The sequence below is a fragment of the Microtus ochrogaster genome, chromosome 6, assembly GCF_000317375.1.
Source record: "Microtus ochrogaster isolate Prairie Vole_2 chromosome 6, MicOch1.0, whole genome shotgun sequence".
Lineage (NCBI taxonomy): Eukaryota > Metazoa > Chordata > Mammalia > Rodentia > Cricetidae > Microtus > Microtus ochrogaster.
This window is the reverse complement of record NC_022013.1, coordinates 82,013,879-82,032,394: the sequence shown is the minus strand read 5'-3', so window position 1 is coordinate 82,032,394 and position 18,516 is coordinate 82,013,879. Positions and strand designations below refer to the sequence as shown.

The following is an 18,516-nucleotide window of genomic DNA, read 5'->3' as shown; positions in this document are numbered from 1 at the left end:
CATGGCGACTCCCTGACTCAGCTTCTTTCTCCCAGCCTTCTGTTCTGTTTACTCCTCCCACCTATGTTTTAACCTATGAGGGCCAAGCAGTTTCTTTATTTTTTAACCAATGACCTTCCTCCATCAGGAGGGAGTGCCTGGGTCCTCAGCATGCTCCCCCTCCCTGTTTCTGTGATTGAAGTCCATATGCAAATGTTACTCTGTAATTCCATGCTCCATGATCCCTTGTCCAGATCAGCCGGACATCCCAGCCAGTTTTTCTAGAGCACAGCCAGGGCAACCAGTGTAGAGAATAATGTGCTTGTTTCAACTGTCCCTCATCCTGATAGCTTAAAGAACTCCTTTAGTGGAGGAGTTCTTTCAGAACCCACTTGCGAGGCATACTAATCACCTTGTTATTATATCAGGAAAATGTTGGCTGCAAGCTTTATTGAACCTAACTGTACTGGCTTAAACTAGTGGGAATGGGAGGCTGATAGGAGTCTGGAGGTGGGGAGCCCTGGGCTAGTTCTTAGAAACCCAGACACTCAGGGCTTCCCCTGTGTTCTCTCAAGTGTGTTGACTTTCATCCTACGCTGTAGCCCTGGGCTTATGAGAAGTCTCCTGATCTCCAGGAGTAAAAGATAAGGGAAGAGCGGCGGCCAGAAAGATTCTGGTAAGCAAATCTGCCACGCTCCAGCAGGAAAGTAGGTGCTTTTACCAAATTCCCACTTATGTTCTTGGGAATGCTGACCTGTGGTGACCACTAGCTGGGAGGTGGCTGGAGAGAAGACGGTTTGTCTGTGGAGACATTTCCAGGCTTTCTTGTCTACCGCATCTGCCAACAAACATAGATCCCACAGCTTCAAGACTGTTTTTGTAAATCAAAACTCTGCTCAAAGATCAAGGCAGGCCCCTCAAACAAGTGTCTGAGGTGTTTTGCGCAGGGGAGTAAATGTCTGTCGTTACAAGAGTACCTTTGAGAGGAAGCACATTTGGGCACTTTAGAAAAAGCTTCCTGTAAAGAGGGTCCACTCACACTTTATGCAGTAATTGGCGTGGGTCCAAATGTCTATACCTATGACATTCTTTTGTGCTTACTGCAGCAGCTGGGTGGACCCCAGGAAATGTCAGGAGTGAGGAAGAGAAAGAAAATATTAAACTCTTTCTTGGCTGGGCAGACCTGTTAGATGTTGGCCGCTGAGGGATGTTTTCTGGCATGCTTTATTGGAGTGTCTAGGAAGCGCCTGGGATGGGGTTTGCAGCAGCTTAGATTGGGATTGTGAATCTTCACAACAGAAGGGAGCCTGGCCGGTTTCCTTGAGCAGCCACCTGCTTCAGAGACACCCCAGAGCCTTCAATCTGTCCGTTCCCCAGAGACTGTGCCCGTCTCACCCGCTATCTTCTGCCACAGAGTTTTGAGTAGCTAAGCATCTTGGTGTGGTGTAGGTGTTAACTGTGACATCCGTGAGGCTCAATGCCTGGCCCTGTTTATTTCATCCCAGACCTGGGATCTCCAGGTACAAACATGTGTGGGTGTCATTGTTGACTCACAAAGGGACAGCACATGATTCATGAATTCCTTTGGTGATTTGCTGGCATGTTTTTATTTGTCAAATATTCACTGGGTCTCCTCTGTTTGTCAGCTATGGCCAAGGATGCTACCAGGAGAGACTCCTGTGTCCCTGCTTGTCAGGAAGAGATCAGAGAGGAACAGGAATGAGAGATAAGTGTATCAGGTGGTCTTGGCAGGAGCTAGGAGCCCATGGAGGGAGGGCTTGGGCTTGGGGATTGGGGGTTTATTGGGGACGGCAAGGAACGCGCCATCATGGAGCCTCCGTGTGAATGGACTTGGGACTCTAGCTTGTGTTCTAATTGTGGTCAGCTGAGAGAAATAAATGAGGTCTCCAGAACACACAAAGAACAAATGTGGCATCTTCTGAACAGAACTCAAGGCAGGTTTTGTGGAGATGGTGAAGACCCAACTGGAAGCATTGCACAGACAGAAGGAACAAATAAGGAAAGGGAGGCAGGAAAACTGCAGGGTTCACTCTGTGCTTTCCAAGTTTGCCTGGAAGCTAAACTCACGGCGGGGGAGACCAGGCAGGTAGGGCAGAGTCACTCCGGGAAAGGTTTGTATTTTGTTTCTAAGCAAAGAGAGGCAGAGAAATGGCATTATTATATAGAGTTCATAGGAAGAAACTGAGCTGAGGGGAACCTGGTAGGGAGGAAGAAATCTGTCTCCATCTTGGGAAGTTGCTTGTTTTACCCCTGCTGAAGTTTTCTGTAGCAAGGAGCAGTGTGACCCAATGAGTTCACACAAGCACCATCTCTATGCTCACCCTGAACTTCACCTTGAATCCAGGTAACCAATCTGAGGGATAGCGCTTGTTGGTAAAAACCAGGTCACTTACTTCAAAGATCATAAAAAATCCTTCAAAAAGTGTGTGTGTGTTGTGTGTGTGTGTGTGAGAAAGAGAGAGAGAGAGAGAGAGAGAGAGAGAGAGAGGAGAGAGAGAGAGACAGGGAGGGTAGGGGGAGACTGAAGGAGAAATTAGTTTGGGATGTAGTCTTGAGCCTCTGTTTTTGAGGAAGGTTGGGGTGACATTGGGGTGGAGCTCTTGCTGGTGGTGACAGACTCTCAGAGGTGGGTCCTGGGTCTTAGTTTGACTAACTGCTCAAGTGGTCTGATTGTGAAACACCAAGTGTGTTCATTCCTGGGCTGTGGAAGCAATTTTATTTAGCCCCACAGTTAAAATGAAAATATAAAGTTAGAAAAGGACCTGGATAACCTTTAAATGTTGCCAGGCTTTTTATCTGAAAGTACATTAGGGAAGGTTAAGCATATTTATTTATTTATTTATTTATTAGAATATCTTTATTATTTGACAATTTCATATATGTACATAATGTCTCTTGGTCATATCCATCTTAACTTCCACTCTTCCCAGACACTCCCCAGCACATCCCTCCCATCCTCATGTCCTGCCTTTTCCTTTTTTAGATTTATTTTATATATATGGGAGTTTGCATGTATATATGTGCCCTGTGTTGTGTGTGTGTGTGTGCGTGTGTGTGTGTAATGTTTTTGGAGGTCAGAAGAAGGTATAGAATTCCTGAAACTAGAGTTAAGGAGCATTGTAAGTTACCATGTGGGTGCCGTGAACCAAGTCTGGGTCCTTTGTTAGAGCAGGGAACTACTGCTCTTAACTGCTGAGCCATCTCTCCAGCCTTCTCCCTCCCTCCCTCCTGCCCTCTTTCCCTCCTTCCTTCCTTCCTTCCTCCCTTTCTTTAACAAATATAACCCACAGAGTCTAACTAGTCCTGCGTGCTGATGGTTGAGTGACCTCCTCGTTGGCTTGACTTTGTCCAGGCCTTGTGCAGGGACCAGAGTGTTGGGACTTCATGAAGGGCAAGACTACTCTGTGTCTAGGAGCCAGCATTCCACAGCACTCTCCCCCACCTTCGGGTTTGTATATTCTTTCTGCCCCACCGTTCACAGCGCTTTCTGAGCCTTGCTGGGGGAAGGAGTGATATATGCATCCCGCTTAGGCCTGAGGACTCACGGATCTCATAGTCTCAGCACTTTGACCGGCTGAGTCTGCCCTGCAGAAAGGGGCGTCTCTGGCTAAGGTTGAGAGGGCCTAATGCTTCACGTGGGGACAGTGATGCCTGGAACACTCAAGGAGGTGTTAGAGCTAGAAGGACCAGATGAGTAAGAGAGACAATGACTACTTTACTAAGCCTCAGACTCCTAGGGCCTGGGGTCTACAGTGCAGCTGGAAAAAGGTAGGATTGGGCAGTTTGAGGGAGTATTGTGTTATGCAGTGTGAGGGACACTAGGACATTTTGCTCTCAGACTCTGCAGTCCTATGAACGTATACAGAGGTGTGAGCAAAATTATATAGCTTCTGGGACATTTGCCCCTCCCACTCAGCAGGTTAAGGTGAGCATGTAGTGTCTAGGCCTGGGAGTCATCATTTGATGTTGTCACTGGGAGTCAGTGATGCTGTCTCAGGAGGTGACTTTCAGGGACCTGAGAGGTCTGTCTCACACAGAAGGGAGTTTTCTATCTGCTTCTAAATTTACTCAGACGTTCAAAGTGATCAAAGCAAGCCCTGGGTTGTTTAACCTCTCTTGACTTCCATTTCTTTTGCTTCAGAATTATGATGATTTCATGCTAATCAATATCTCAAGGGTGTTATAACCAAGGCTCTCATGGTGAACTCAGAAATATAAAAGGATCATTATGCTCTACACAGATCGTGGAGAATCAGCTATCATTACCCAAGGCCATCTTGGGACAGGATGGATCGCTCGCTCGCTCACTCCCTCGCTCGCTCAGTCACTCGCTCACATACCTACGTGTTCCTGCATAGCTTCAGTGTCTCATCCACTCAAAGGATGGCAACAAAAGGAACAAGAGGACAGTTCGTTTCTCTCAGTTTCCATTCTCCTGATTGGAAGCCCAGGAACTGTGAGTGGTCGGCATGCAAGGCACAGCAATCAGGATGAACAGAGAATTTCCATGTCTGAGTAAAGCCCTCCCTGTGAGGCCTCAGGAGGGGAATGTGTGTGCACTTCAGTCATGAGAGGAGAACCCACACGCATGACTTAGGAGAGTGGCGCTGAGCTCTTTGGTTGACTGTGTCCTTCCAAGACTCCGTGCCAGGCCCCAAACCCAGTGTGACCATACTAATAAGTGACCCTTAGGCATCCATGCTCCTCTTTTGGGGTGGGAGAATTAGCCAGGTACGTTGGCCTGTTCACTTTTCTTCCATGCATAAGCACAGCACCAAGCAGAGAAGCAGAAACACAGAGGGCCTCTCACCAATACCAATTCTGTCGGCCTCTTGAACTCCGATAGATACTTTTCTGTTGTTTCTATATAACCCATGCTTGGTAATTGTATTACAGCCAAAGTAAGTCTAGAGTAGACATGAACTCTGGAGTGATGGGGACAATGAGGGCCTGGCCTGACCGGCTGTTGTCTCCTCTGGTTCATTGCAGGTGACTGTTGGCTTCTGGCAGCCATTGCCTCCCTCACCTTGAATGAAAAACTGCTTTACCGAGTGGTCCCCAAGGACCAGAGCTTCCAGAAGAACTATGCGGGCATTTTTCATTTCCAGGTATTAGGCCTTGCTTGGTACCTTTGCCATCACTTTTGTATCTTATCCAAATCTGTGTGATCAGAAACTCTGGAAGTGAGGCCAATACTGACATCAGGTTATCCCTCTGGGTGATTTGGGTACATGCTCCAGTTTGAGAGCCATTCCTTTGTACATCTGTTCTATCAAACTCATTCTCTTTCCTTCTTCCTCCAGGCCATAGGGCCATGAGGGACTCACTCTGGACTAAGGATCAGGAGATATCAGACTGAGTCACTCACTTTGGCTGCCTGGGTGATACTGAGCAAGCTTTCTTCTCCACAGACTCAAAGAGAGACTAAATGTTTCTTGGTGCCTGTGGATGAGGTGTAAACCCTCTCAGGGAGTTTAAGGTTCACAAAGCCCGGAGACTAGCTCACTGGCAGCGGGGACCCCAGCCAAGGAGTCTGCTGAAGGACCTCTCTCTGCTTCTGCGTGTGATACAGGTTGTTTTCCCACCCCTAGTTCTGGCAGTACGGAGAGTGGGTAGATGTTGTCATTGATGACAGACTGCCTACCAAGGATGGACAGCTGCTCTTTCTACACTCGGAAGAAGGCAATGAATTCTGGAGTGCTCTCCTGGAGAAAGCCTATGCCAAGTAAGTGAGATGGTGAGGAACTGGAAGACCCTGGCGCCACCCTGAAGGTGCTTGCCTGCCTTCCCACTCAGGATGCGATGACCAAGTTTTTCCCAACACCCAGACAGCCATAGGCCAGAAAGAAAGCATCCCTCTCAAGAGAAAAGGAAATTTGGACTGGGGATTTAAGATCTCATCTTTGGGGATGGAGAGATAGCTCAATGATAGACTCTTGGGTAGCATGCATAAGGCCCTGGTTCAATCCTCATTATACCATATTATATATATTCATTCTTGGGGCAGAATGAATGAATGTTCAAAATGATGATGATGATGAAGCAGAGGAAAATTATAGAAGGAAGTTTCTGTTTTGCCCAGTCCTGCAGCTGCTCAGTTCCAAAGAAACACACAGAGGCTTATAGTAATTATAAAATGGTTGGCCTATTAGCTCAGGCTTATTATTAACTAGCTCTTACTACTTAAATTAACCCATAATTCTTATCTATGTTTAGCCACATGGCTTGGTATCTTTTCTCAGTGCAGCATTTTCATCTTGCTTCCTCTGCATCTGGGTGGCAACTACAGACTGAGACTTTCCTCTTCTCAGAATTCTCCTAGTCTGGTTGCCCCACCTATACTTCCTGCCTGGCTACTGGCCAATCAGTGTTTTACCGAACGAATATGAATGACAAATCTTTACAGTGTTCAAGCGCATTGTCCCACAGCAGAAAAGAAATGTTTTCAGTACCAAACTGAAGCATGATCAATAAAAAGTCAGAGGCAGAAATTGGGGTTCAACCTGAAGATCTGAAAAGCAAAACAGCCAGCATTGGCTCTTACCTCAACCTAAGTCCGAAATGGCTATCCTGCCTCAGGAATCTCAGAATGAGACTGTGTATGAGCCGTCTCCTCCCACCTTATAATCCTCTCTAGTTCTGGAATTAAAAGTGTGCACCACTGGGGTTAAAGGCAGGCACCGCCTGGTTTCTATGTCAAACTAGTGTGGCTACTGGGATCAAAGGTGTGTGTCACCACTGCCTGGTCTGTAAGGCTGACCTGTGGGGCTGTTTTACTCCGCTGATCCCCAGGCAAGCTTTATTTATTAAAACACAATAGACATGCCACTACTCCAAACTCAGCAAAGTTTCTGCTCATTCCTTGAATGCCGTTTTCCTGACTGACATTCCAAGTTGAAAGGTTTCTTCAAATTAGCCTCATTTGCTGTCACTCCAGTCAATTTCTCGTTCTGTTAGGGCAATCCTTAGCCTCAAGGAAAGGCTCCCCATTCCTATCTGTGCCTGGGTACCCCAGGAACTCAAGCAGTCAGGGCCAATTCTGAAGGGGTTTTGGTTTTGAGAGGGAGTGGGAGACCTGGAAAGGGGCTGCCTGGGGATCTGCTCCTAGTGAAAGCATCTGTCTTAAACAAACAGTGGTCTGTGCTTGTTCTAGGCTCCTTGTCAAAGCTGGCCAAGGTCTTTCCTTGGCCCTCTAGCCTACTTCCTGGCATCACCCTTTCCATGTCCCGTGATTTCCTCATCATATGCTCATGGCTGTGGATGATGCTTGTTTTCTTTCTTTCTTTCTTTTTTTTTTTTTCAACAGGCTCAATGGTTCCTATGAGGCGCTTGCTGGAGGCTCCACAGTTGAGGGCTTTGAAGATTTCACAGGTGGCATCTCTGAGTTTTATGACCTGAAGAACCCCCCGGGCAATCTATACCACATCATCCGGAAGGCCCTTCGTGCGGGATCTCTGCTGGGGTGTTCCATTGATGTGAGCCTCAACTCTTTTCTTCATCCCTTTTATCTGGTAGCATGATGGTTTATAGTGTTCAGGAATGGTGAAGACCTAATGAGTGGGTGGGAACTAGGGTTAGTCACACTTTAAGATTATATTTTGCTGGTAACTGTTGGAGCCTCTAAATAGTACGGCTAGACTCCTCAAGATAGTACAGCCTCGTCCCCTGGGTCCTAGTTCCTATTTACTTATCATCTTTTTTTGCTAAATCATCTTAGTCTTTGGGAAAGCAAATTGGCAGCTGACAATATTTGATGGACTTGATCCCTGAAGAAAAGAGGGCCCAGCCCTGACAGGAAGATTGGAAGTATGGAATGCCAATGTGGCCTTAGAGGTCAGACCTGCAAGCCACCAGCCTGAGGGCCAGTTGTTACCTATCTCCCCAGATGCTCTCTTTTCTGTCTGGATGTTTTAATGGGTAGTTTCGTTTGTTTGCTTTGTTGTGAGGCAGTGTGACTATGCTCTCTGCCACACTCTAGGCTTGGCAGCCACTTGCTACCTGCCTGGCTTATTAAAGGGGGTCGTCTAGAGATGGGTCTCTCTGTTTGTGGGCTGTTGCTGCTCCTGCATTTGTTTCACCAAGGAAAGTCCTGGCTGTGTGTTGTGCTTTTAGAAAGCAGTGTAACGCTGGCTCCAAAGAGGTCAGGGTCAGCCCCCCTGATCAGACTCTCTCCTTGACCAGGTCTCAAGTGCAGCAGAAGCAGAAGCCACCACCAGGCAAAAGCTGGTGAAGGGTCATGCATACTCTGTTACAGGAGTCGAAGAGGTAGGAAGGGGTTAATGTGAAATCTGGGAAGTCCCGAGCAAGAGTAGGAGGTCACACTGGGAAGTTCTGAGTTGCATTGGAGCTTTCTTTGCTTACTCAGAGCAAGCTTCTCTCAGGATGCAGAACCCCAGACAGATTCGGGTTCTCCACAGGGTACCTGTGACTCTTGGCTTCTCAGAGGACTTGTCTGAGTCACCCTCATTCTAGCTCTCTGGTTTCAGTTAAATTTGGCTCTTTTCTGAGACAGAGTCAGAAAAGTCCTAGGAACTATCAGAGTCTACACACAGCCCAGACAAATGCTCATGTAGGCAAAGCAGTATAAACCCATAGGAGTCCCTAAAAGAAGAAACGCTTTCTACTCCAGTGTTCAGGGTGATATTTAATAGTGAGAAGTCACATAGCTAGTTTTCATTCTCTGGCCCCAGCATGGCCTATACTATTTGTGATTTTTATTTCATATGGTCCACCTATATCCAGATAGGAGTTGAATAATTTGGTTTATAGTAAGAAGTATAAATATAAGAGGACGAAAAGATGAAGGTAAAATACATCAACCTAGACAGCGCTGAGGAATGAATTTTCTTTGGGGTTCTGGGTGGTCGTGTAGAAAAAGCCACACACCAAGGACTCCAGCTCTTGCCGTTTATTGCAAGTGACATCACTCACTACACGCCTTCTGACTGGACGTGGTCTTGTTAAATCAAGTCCACCCCGTAAACATTAATTGAGAGTATGAGGAAACTTTGGGATTAGCGCGTGACGGGAATGATAACGATAAAGACCTGCGAGACTGACCTGCTTAGGTACATATGTTTTAGCATGTGTGCAGGAGTGCTTGGGGATCATACGTAAGTGCTCATGAAGTAGTGGCTGAGTCCTTTTCTGTTGTTACTATAACACAATGCCTGAATGTGGATTTATAAAAGAAAGAGGTCTTTTTTTATCTCATATATCTGGAGTTTGGGGAGTGTAACAGGGTAGCTTCATGAGCTTCATAACAGCATCCATCAGAAGGGTAAGTGGGCACCCCCAAGAGGACAGACAAACAAGAGGGCATTTGCTGCGTAATACCTTTAACAACTAATCAAGTCCTGAGAGAATGAGAACTTACACAAGAAGAGGGAACTCAGGTAGCAAAGACAGTAACCCCATCTCCTGTTTTAATCCCTTGAAAGCTCCACTTGCAAGGCCCACAACTGCAGTGACCAAATTTTACCATAAGTACTTGAGGGCATTTACAATACACTTAGATGTTGGAGACACTTTGCTAGACACCTTCCTTTTCCTGGAGAGATGTGAGCAAGCATCTACTCACCAGATAAGGCAACGGGGATGACAGAGCAAAAAAGCAGTTCTGCCCAGTTCCACCTCCGTGAACCAGTGGTTAGGTGGCTTACATGCTTACAGGAGCACAGATGACTCAAATGCAGCTGCATCACCAGAAAGCCAGCATGGGTGGGGACACACGAAAATTGCAACCCTGGGTCTCCCTGCATGACTTGCAGGCGGCACCCAATGGAGACTCTCTGCTTGCCCTGCAACTGTTCACTGCTTTTATAGCCTTGGAGAGGGGCTTTGTAAATCTTATAGCTTTCAGGAATTTCCTGGGCCCCCAAGTTTTCCTTACTTCCCAAGTCTAATGAGTTTGCTCGAGGAGGGGCTAGCTAGAGCACTGACTAGGTAATCTTGAATAACTGGGCCTCTCTGAGTCTCATATTGTTGATGTCGAACGGTGAAGTTTAAATAATGCTTAGCACTATATTGAACCCACTAGTAAGTAATCAATAAATGTTAACTTCTATGCTATTGGCATTGTTTGGGGGGAATTTATTAGGATGCTGTCTCTGATATTCACAACAAGGTCCTGCTTAATCAGTTGCAAACTCTAAACCTACGTTTAAGTAGATAGATAGTTGGTTTGTGGTATATTTGCTCTTCATTTGTTCTAATAGCTATGAAAGCAAACATTTGAGCAAAGCTTAAATGCTTAAGGAGAGGAAAGTGTGGTCTCTTGGAGATATTTGAAACTCTGAACACCCTGGGTGCAGACATGCGCTCCAGGCTGCAGCAGTGCGGTGATTTGTCCATGCGTGGCTCTTGCAGGTGGATTTCCGTGGCTGCCCAGAGAAGCTGATCAGACTAAGGAACCCATGGGGTGAAGTGGAGTGGTCTGGAGCCTGGAGTGATGCGTAGGTCCCTCTCCCTGCATAAAGGTGTCATGAAACACACACCATGAGTAACGAGACCTGTCGTTTAGTGGGTTCTGCAGCACTTACTGTTTGTAGATGACACAACATGCTTTGGAATATTATCCCATGATTCAAGGATGGGAAAAGCAGAATAGAAACCATTTTGCTGCAGGTTTTGATTATGAATTTCTGCCTTGGCATTTGGAAATTTGGCAGCTCCGTGGAATTTTGCCTACCTATTTTCTACCTACCAAACTGGGTACAAAAAACAACTGGGTACTAAAGGTAAAATCAATCACTTGCAATCATATTTCCCTGCTGCAAGCACTGTTTCCCTCAGTAGCAAGAAAAAACAAGGATGCTGGGAGAACCTTGATCCTGGGAGCCATGGCCCACCCAGGCAGTGATGAATGGGTGTGCCACTTACCCACGAATTCCTGACTAGGTGTTGATTATTGGGTATTAGGACAACCTCTGAACTGCCTGTCTCCTGGTAAGGGAAGTCAGTTCAGGGAGATGAGGGCCTGGGGTGGCTGTACTCTGGCATCTATGTCCCCAATGTCCTCTACCAGCCAGAGCCACGGTCTGGGCTATTTACCTGCTGGCGGTTGGAGAAGGAGGACATGGAAGCTCGTGTGACATGTGTGAACTAAGCATCCAGCTGTTCTTTGCTCTTGTTTAAGTTTGAAACATCAGCAATAACAACAACAAAACTCAAACCCACTGGGAGATGAGATTAGATCTGGAATTGTCAATCAGATCCTATAACTTTTGCTTGCACCAAGCACACTGTGTTCAGTGCCCCCTAACCAACGCCAATAGCATGGAAGTTGACATTTATTGATTGCTTACTACTGGGTTAAGCACGGTGCTAATCATTTCAAACACACAATTGCACTTGATGATTTTAAGAAGCCCCAGGATGCTTCGTCTCCAAGTACTTAGAAGTCACTGGAGGGAGAGGCTGGGCCTGGCTGTCTTCTTGGCTGGTGAGGGAGGACCTGGGCTTTTGTTGAGTGTGGTCAGGGAAGAGCTTTTGTTTGTTTTAGGATTGATACTAACCCCGTTCACGAATCTAGACAGTGCACACGCTTTTCAGGAAAGCCCAAAGCCGTAAAGGTCAGACAGCTGTAGATGGCATTTGAACAAAGTACATTGTCACAGAAAGGCCACCAGCAGGACACCGGGTGGCATTACCTCAAGCAAATTTTCATAAAACTGGACCTGATGATCAAAGCCACATTCTTAGGAAGCAGACAGTGCCTGTGTCCCTGGAGCTGGCTGGGCCCTCTTATAAATAGGTTCGCCCCAGTCTGATAGAAGATCAGAGTGACAAGTCCCTAATGGATCAGGAGTACCTGCCTTTCTGGCGGCAGGACCACCTTGTTCCTATGGTCAGAGCTCTGTGAGTCTTAATAGGAATGTAAAACTTACCCAGAGAGAGGATATTAGAATGGAACCATTATGTTTCCGCCGCATGTCCATCAATCTCTGCAGGAGCCCAGGTCCTTGGCTTCATCCCTTGCCCTCAGTGGTACTCTGCTTCATACCTGTCTTCTTTCCTTGATAGGGGGGGCATCCCTTCTGTGGTCCTTTGGGGACATTTAGCTGCAGCAAACAGCTTGCACATCTCGGCAGTGGCTGCCTCTGGCTCATTATTCCCCCCCTCCGCAGAGCACCTGAGTGGAATTACATAGATCCCAGGAAGAAGGAAGAGCTGGACAAGAGAGCAGAGGATGGAGAGTTCTGGTGAGAGGCTGTGCAGAAGGGCTGTCTCCTAGGGGTCAGGCTGTTCCAAGATGCTCGGGGGGGGGGGACGGGCCTCCAGGATTTCCAGGAAGGTGACGATGTTCCTAGCACGGGGGCTTTTCATTTTCTCTGCTCCTGTGCCCAGCATAATTCTACCTCTCTTCTCATGTCCAAGCCATTGCCCACAGCACGGCCCAGCCATTGCCCACAGCACGGCCCGGCCATTGCCCACAGCACGGCCTGGCCATTGCCCACAGCACCGCCCGGCCATTGCCCCCAGCACGGCCCGGCCAACAGCCTGATGGCCTGCTGTGAGCCTGCAACAATGCTCTCCAACTACCATCCAACTCTCAGGCCTAGTTACAATCAAAACAGAATTCTTTTCTTTGTCTGGGTTGGGGTGGGGGGAGAGTCTTCCAAAGATGGAACCTCTTAGAGGACATCTCCACACCGGATGTCATGGAGAATTCCTCAGGAATGAGCCTCTGGTGGGATTCGCTGTGACCCAGCCTAGAGGCAAGGGCCGCACTGGTATCCCCTCCTGGGGGCGGGGTCCATTTGGTTCCTGGTCCCAACTCTGTGTGGCTGGCAGACACAGGAGGGAGATTTTTTAGAAACAGAGATGCTGACCACGGTAGCCCTGCTTGTTTGGGTCCCTGGACTGTAGAACTGGATCCGGGCAGTCTACCGCTGCAGAATTATCAGAGCTCTTTCTTGCTCCTTCGATCTTTGTTCTGGTCCAGCCCACCTCACCCACACTTCCTTCCTGTCCCTTTGTTCTTCAGGATGTCCTTTTCAGATTTCTTGAAGCAGTTCTCTCGACTGGAAATATGCAACCTGTCCCCAGACTCCCTGAGCAGTGAGGAGGCCCACAAATGGAACCTGGTGCTCTTCAATGGCCGTTGGACACGAGGCTCCACTGCCGGGGGCTGCCAGAACTACCCAGGTGAGGCAAAGGCCACCAGGCTCTTCCTCCCTGGGCTGCATGGCTTTTAGGATGGATCTTTGGATAATTAATGCCCTTGGGTCTGAGGTGCTGTTTCTACTCTGGCTTGGAGGCCAGGCCAGCCAGGGTGGACAGCGGTTTTGCAGCTGTCTACCTGAGGCCTTGCCTAGGCTCCTGTGTGTTTAAATCATCCATGCTTCAGCCACCCCTGTCCTTTTGGCATGCCGCTTCTTGGACCATCACTAAAGACTTGGCTGCCCTCCCTGGTTCAGCTGGCGGACACCACCACATTGAGCTTGGGGAGAGCGGTTAAGGATGTCAGTAGACAATCGAGCGTTTTCAGTGGCTTGCACGCAGAAGAGCAGCCGTTCTGCTTGGTGTTGCCCAAGTTATGGCTGAAGGGGTGAGGCTGTGGGGTCAGGAATGGACGGACACAGGCTATGTGTGGGTCATGTTCCATCAGTGGGGAGAGGAGGTCATCAGGAATTTCTCCCTGGCAGGGATGTCCTTGTGCAAACCACTGCCTCTGCCTTAACTCTGGCTCCTTAGAGAGCGACCTCCCTGGTTCCTGACAGATGACTAACATGTACTTGTGTAGACTCCTCCTAGGTCGCGTCCACTGGGACAGCTGCTGAAGAAACCACCGAGACATGACCCCAGCTCTCTGGAGAAACAAAGGAAAGAAAACCACGCTCCCCTCGTGCTAGTTCCCCACCTCCATGCTTCCCTGGCTTGCTGTTGCTCTGTTGATTTGTGTTGATTGACTCAGTATCTCCACGCAGGGCTGAGGGGTAGCTGCTTTTTTCCCAGCCAGAGAGCATTGCATGCTCTAGAAACGGCAGCACTGTAAAACCCCATGTGGGTGCAAAGGGGGAGCACAAGGTCTTACCTTCTTCCCCTTCCATCTCCATCTGGCTACAACCAGCCGTTGACAGGCCTGAAGTGGGAGCTGGTGGCCTGCCCCCATCAGTCAGCATACAGGTTGTGAGGCCCAGGGGCATTCCTTTTCTGGAGCTTCAGTTTTTCAGTCCTCACAGGGTTCATAATCCCTACCTTCCCGCTCGCTGGGGCCCACAGGAGCATTGTCACGCGGAGCACACGGGGAAGCGCTTTGTAAACTGTGCAGTGTTAGAAAAATGGGATGGATTATTTTTATGGCCCATTCTCTTCCTCTAGTACTGTTAAGGAGTAAACAAAAAATGTAGGGATTGCAGTAATGCTACATTTGGGAGAAATTAAAATATGCTCACCATTAACAAGCTCTTAGAAAAGACGCAGGAAATCCGCATGGATCATTCTGGAAGCCCAGAACCATAGGGGGTGCCCAAGGTGTCTGCATGCACCAAATAATAATCCCATCTGGGCTGCCAGCTAGCTGTCAGGAAGAAATGGATTGTTCTTGCCTCGTGGTAATGAAGTAAGCGCAGAAGATTACCGAAATTTCTTTCTCCCCCGGAATTCACAGACACCTGATCTTAAAAATCTATATACACCTGTGCCTTAAGTAGAAAAATAAAACCTAGAAATACAGGCTCTGGGAAGGAGGAATTGAATAAGTACTCTCAGTGTTAAAGAAAAAATAATGAATGGGCCTTGGACATAGGAGAATGCTGTGTGCCTTCATATAGTTTGCACCGCCATGCAGAGACTGTAAAAACGCACACCAAGTCCTGCTTACCCTAATCCACTCCTCCCCAATTCTTTGCTGCAATTGAACACCTAGCCTGGTGGAGTCTGTCAGACCCAGCTTCTTCAATTATACTCTTAGCTCGATTCGATCAGAGAACTGTTGTGTGTCTGTGGCAGATCCCTCAGGCTCCTCTGTGCCTAGCTTGGGTAGTTACTAACTTGAGAGAGCCTTTTCAAAAGTTGCCTCTGAATAAAGGTGTCTTGCACGTGTGGAGTGTTGCTTCGTACTGGCGTGTGCATGCACACTTGCAGAAGATGTTAGGTATCCACTCCGTGCCTTATCTGCCTCTTCTTATTCATGTTCTTTCACTCTCTGTCTCTTAAGCCTTTGAGACAGTCTCTTACTGAACCTGGGGCTCTTCCAGCAACCCCTGCCTCCATTTGTACACCCAACAGCATTGCCTTTACAGGCACATGTGTTGTAGGTTTTTTTGGACCACAAGCCCCCAAATCATGACACAGAGACTTATTATTAATTATGAATGCTCAGCCTTAGTTTAGGCTTGTTTCTAGCTAGTTTTAGACATTCACCCCTTTCTATTAGTTGATGTGCTGCTCCGAGGTTCTTTACTTCATCCATGGGCTGTCTGTGCTGCTTCTCTGTTTCCTCCATGTCTGCTTGGCTGACCCCCAGCTGGCTGTCTGGTTCCCCTTTACTCTCTGCCCGCCAGTCCTGCCTATCTCTCCTTTGCCTACCTATTGGCCATTCAGCTTTTTATTAGGCCAATCAGGTGCCTTAGGCAGGCAAGTTGAAATAGCAACCTATTTTTACATAGCTAAACAAATGCAACATGACTATTAAAGATGTGTTGCTTTTGTTTATGTTTGATTTTTATGATTGCTAACCTGTATTTCTTAATTACATTTTAAAATGAGCTTCACAGGTACAGTACCTTAAACAAGAGTAGAAACATACATATGGTATAACAAGAATAACTTTAAATTTGTACCAATATACCAAAATCTATACCAATGTAAAGTATTTGAGGCTAATAGTTGTGGGAGCTTTATGCCCTGTGGGCATGGCCAAGAGCTGCATTTAACTAGAAGCTGCATTTACGTGCCCCAGATCTTGGTGCCTGCAAGGTGTCAGGTGTTTTCCTTAGCTTATTGTGTCTACTTGATGTGCTGGTTGCTCAAGTGCTCTCTGTACAGCAAAGCTGTGCCTCTGTATGCTACAAGGCTACTAGGAAGTCGTGTCTTTTTCTTCCAGTTTCCCCAGACCCTAGATAGCACCAAATGTTGTTTTAACTTCCGCACAGTGACTGTACCTTAATCTACTGCAGACTCAGTCAGCAGCTGCAATGCCGTAGTTATCAAACTGTTTCTCTAGCAGCAGCCCGGCAGCTCAGGCCACAGCCTGGCAAGAATTCTGCTCCCACAGGCACTGGCCCTGTCGCTGCCACTAAAGGTCGCTTTGACTAAATCTCTATCATTCTAATTACGAATAATACTCAAGATTCAAAGTCTGGGGGTGAAAATCTGCTAGCTCAGAGAGACTAAGTAACAACTTTCTCCTGGCTGGTGTCCATGGAAGACCCATGCTTCCATTTCACCAAACCTAAAAAGGCTGTGCCACTCCGAGTCCCGCCTTACTACTTCCTGTGACTCCCTACCTCTCCCAGTTAGTCTTTGATGTTCTATGATTACTTTCTGTCAACTAGCTGCTAACTCAGCCCTCTGACCCAAGGTTAGTTTTATTTAATCAACACAAATGCAAACTTGGGGTTCACAGTGTGATCAAATATCCCCCAACACACATGCATAGCCATGACTGACATTTTGACATGGTGCCAGAATCTGAGCTCAGGTCCTCTTGCTTGTGCAGCAAGCCCCTGACCCACTGAGTCATCTCCCCAACTCAAAAGGCATCTGTTTAAGTATTCATAGGTGGTGTGGCAGGAATGCTTAATGACATTGTGATTTCTCTTACACTATTGAATGTTGTGTCTCATCAGTAGGCTGTAACACTTGCCAACATGGATGGGTCCTTGGGCTGAGGGCTAGAGGCTGTGTCTCAGGGCCTCATGGGGTTAAAACCCAAAGCTAGGACTTCTGGGCTTGGAGGAGCACATGACGGTCAAGTGGCTTTCTAGGTATCAGGCAGAGGCCTCCTTGGTTCTTCTGGGACTCTGCTGTCATCCATCTCAGAGATACACTTTTCCCTAAGGAGCTTCTCCAGGTGGAGTCTTCAGGTAAGAGCAGGGAGAAATGAAAGGCTTCCAGGAAGGCAAGATATTGCTTTCTGGTGCAGTCCAGAGCAGCCTGGGATGGCAGGATCTCAGATTTCACCACAACTCTAGGCTACTGGATGATCAAGCAGACAAGACAGACATTCTAAGTATCTACCTATGGGGCAGGGCAGGGAGGTGGGAGGATGGCTCTCCTGTTCTTCTACGCCAGGCAGTCTGACCAGTGTTAGCCTTTTATGGGGATGATGGAGAAGCTTTCCTTTCTTAAAATTTCCCTTCTTCATCCCCTCACCCCTGTTGGACCACTGCCACTGGATGACTGCCAGACACTTACTGGACCAACCCCCAGTTCAAAATCCATTTGGATGAGGTGGATGAGGACCAGGAGGAGGGCACCAGTGACCCCTGCTGTACAGTGCTGCTGGGTCTGATGCAGAAGAATCGCAGACGACAGAAGAGGATTGGCCAGGGCATGCTCAGCATAGGCTACGCTGTCTACCAGGTACAACTGAATCAGACTCCTCTTTTGGGGTATACTGGTGTCTTCTATCGGGATGTTTCAGTCAGTGATTGGCGTTCATCTTTCCTATTGCCCAAATATCCTTATATAAGATGTTGTCCTTGCTTCCTTACTTCCCTAGAACTCTTATTGATGCTTGGATTCCATAGTTAGAGACTCATCCCTATGGCTGGAATTTCTGCTGCTAACACTCAGATGCGCAATTCATTACACTTTCCCTGTCAGTGAGAACTCGATGCAAATTAGACTCTTTTCCAAGAAGAGGTGTCTCAGGGGACAAGGAGCTCAGAGCGTGAGGGTGAAAAACATTTGCGCAATAAAATGCATTTCAGAGTGGGAGAATGTGGCTGGCTACAAAAGTCAAATGTCCACAGTCCCTTTTGCCTACCATAGGAGGTCATTTGGAACATACAAGGCACCGGCCTGGGTAAGAGGAGTCACACAGCCATTTTTGGTTCTGGAGTCTCTGGATTGAGGAACACAGCTGGTTCTTGCCTCAGACTTCAGTCCCTGGTTCATGTTTCCAGCCTTCTCCAGTGACTACCCTTCTGTGGACATTGTCTCCCTGATACAGTAAATTGAGTCTTCATAACTTGACAATTGATCTAGGACCATGCTACTTCTTTACCCAGGGAGAGACTCCATACAATGTATCCCACAGGGAGTCAGATTTTAGCTTTTCGGTATGGTTTTTATTACAAGTGAATTTCTTGGTTAAAAATACAATTCTAATCAGGAAGACCCAGGGCCGCTGGGAGGCCCAACATCTCATTGTAAATTAATGCACATAAAATAAGCATTATAATAAGAAGTATTGTAATAAATTTTGTAACAAGGAAAAATTCAGTTGCCAAGTCCATACATTCTTCCTCCAGCTCCCTTTATCATATTCTTAAATTTAGGGTTTCAGGGGTGTGTGTGTGTGTGTGTGTGTGTGTATGTGTGTGTGTGTGAATATATCCTGAC

General features: G+C 47.4%; 1 protein-coding gene across 1 annotated transcript in view; it reads left to right on the top strand.

Annotated features, from left to right (window-relative positions):
* The window catches only part of Capn8 (calpain 8), a 73,201-nt gene that overhangs the window by 30,119 nt on the left and 24,566 nt on the right, over positions 1–18,516 (top strand). Inside the window, exons 3-10 of the mRNA XM_005348931.1 lie at positions 4,990–5,108; positions 5,592–5,725; positions 7,307–7,475; positions 8,182–8,265; positions 10,369–10,454; positions 12,129–12,203; positions 12,989–13,149; positions 17,357–17,532. Of these exons, the coding sequence (XP_005348988.1) occupies positions 4,990–5,108; positions 5,592–5,725; positions 7,307–7,475; positions 8,182–8,265; positions 10,369–10,454; positions 12,129–12,203; positions 12,989–13,149; positions 17,357–17,532 (1,004 nt within the window). The remainder of the gene's footprint in view (positions 1–4,989; positions 5,109–5,591; positions 5,726–7,306; positions 7,476–8,181; positions 8,266–10,368; positions 10,455–12,128; positions 12,204–12,988; positions 13,150–17,356; positions 17,533–18,516) is intronic.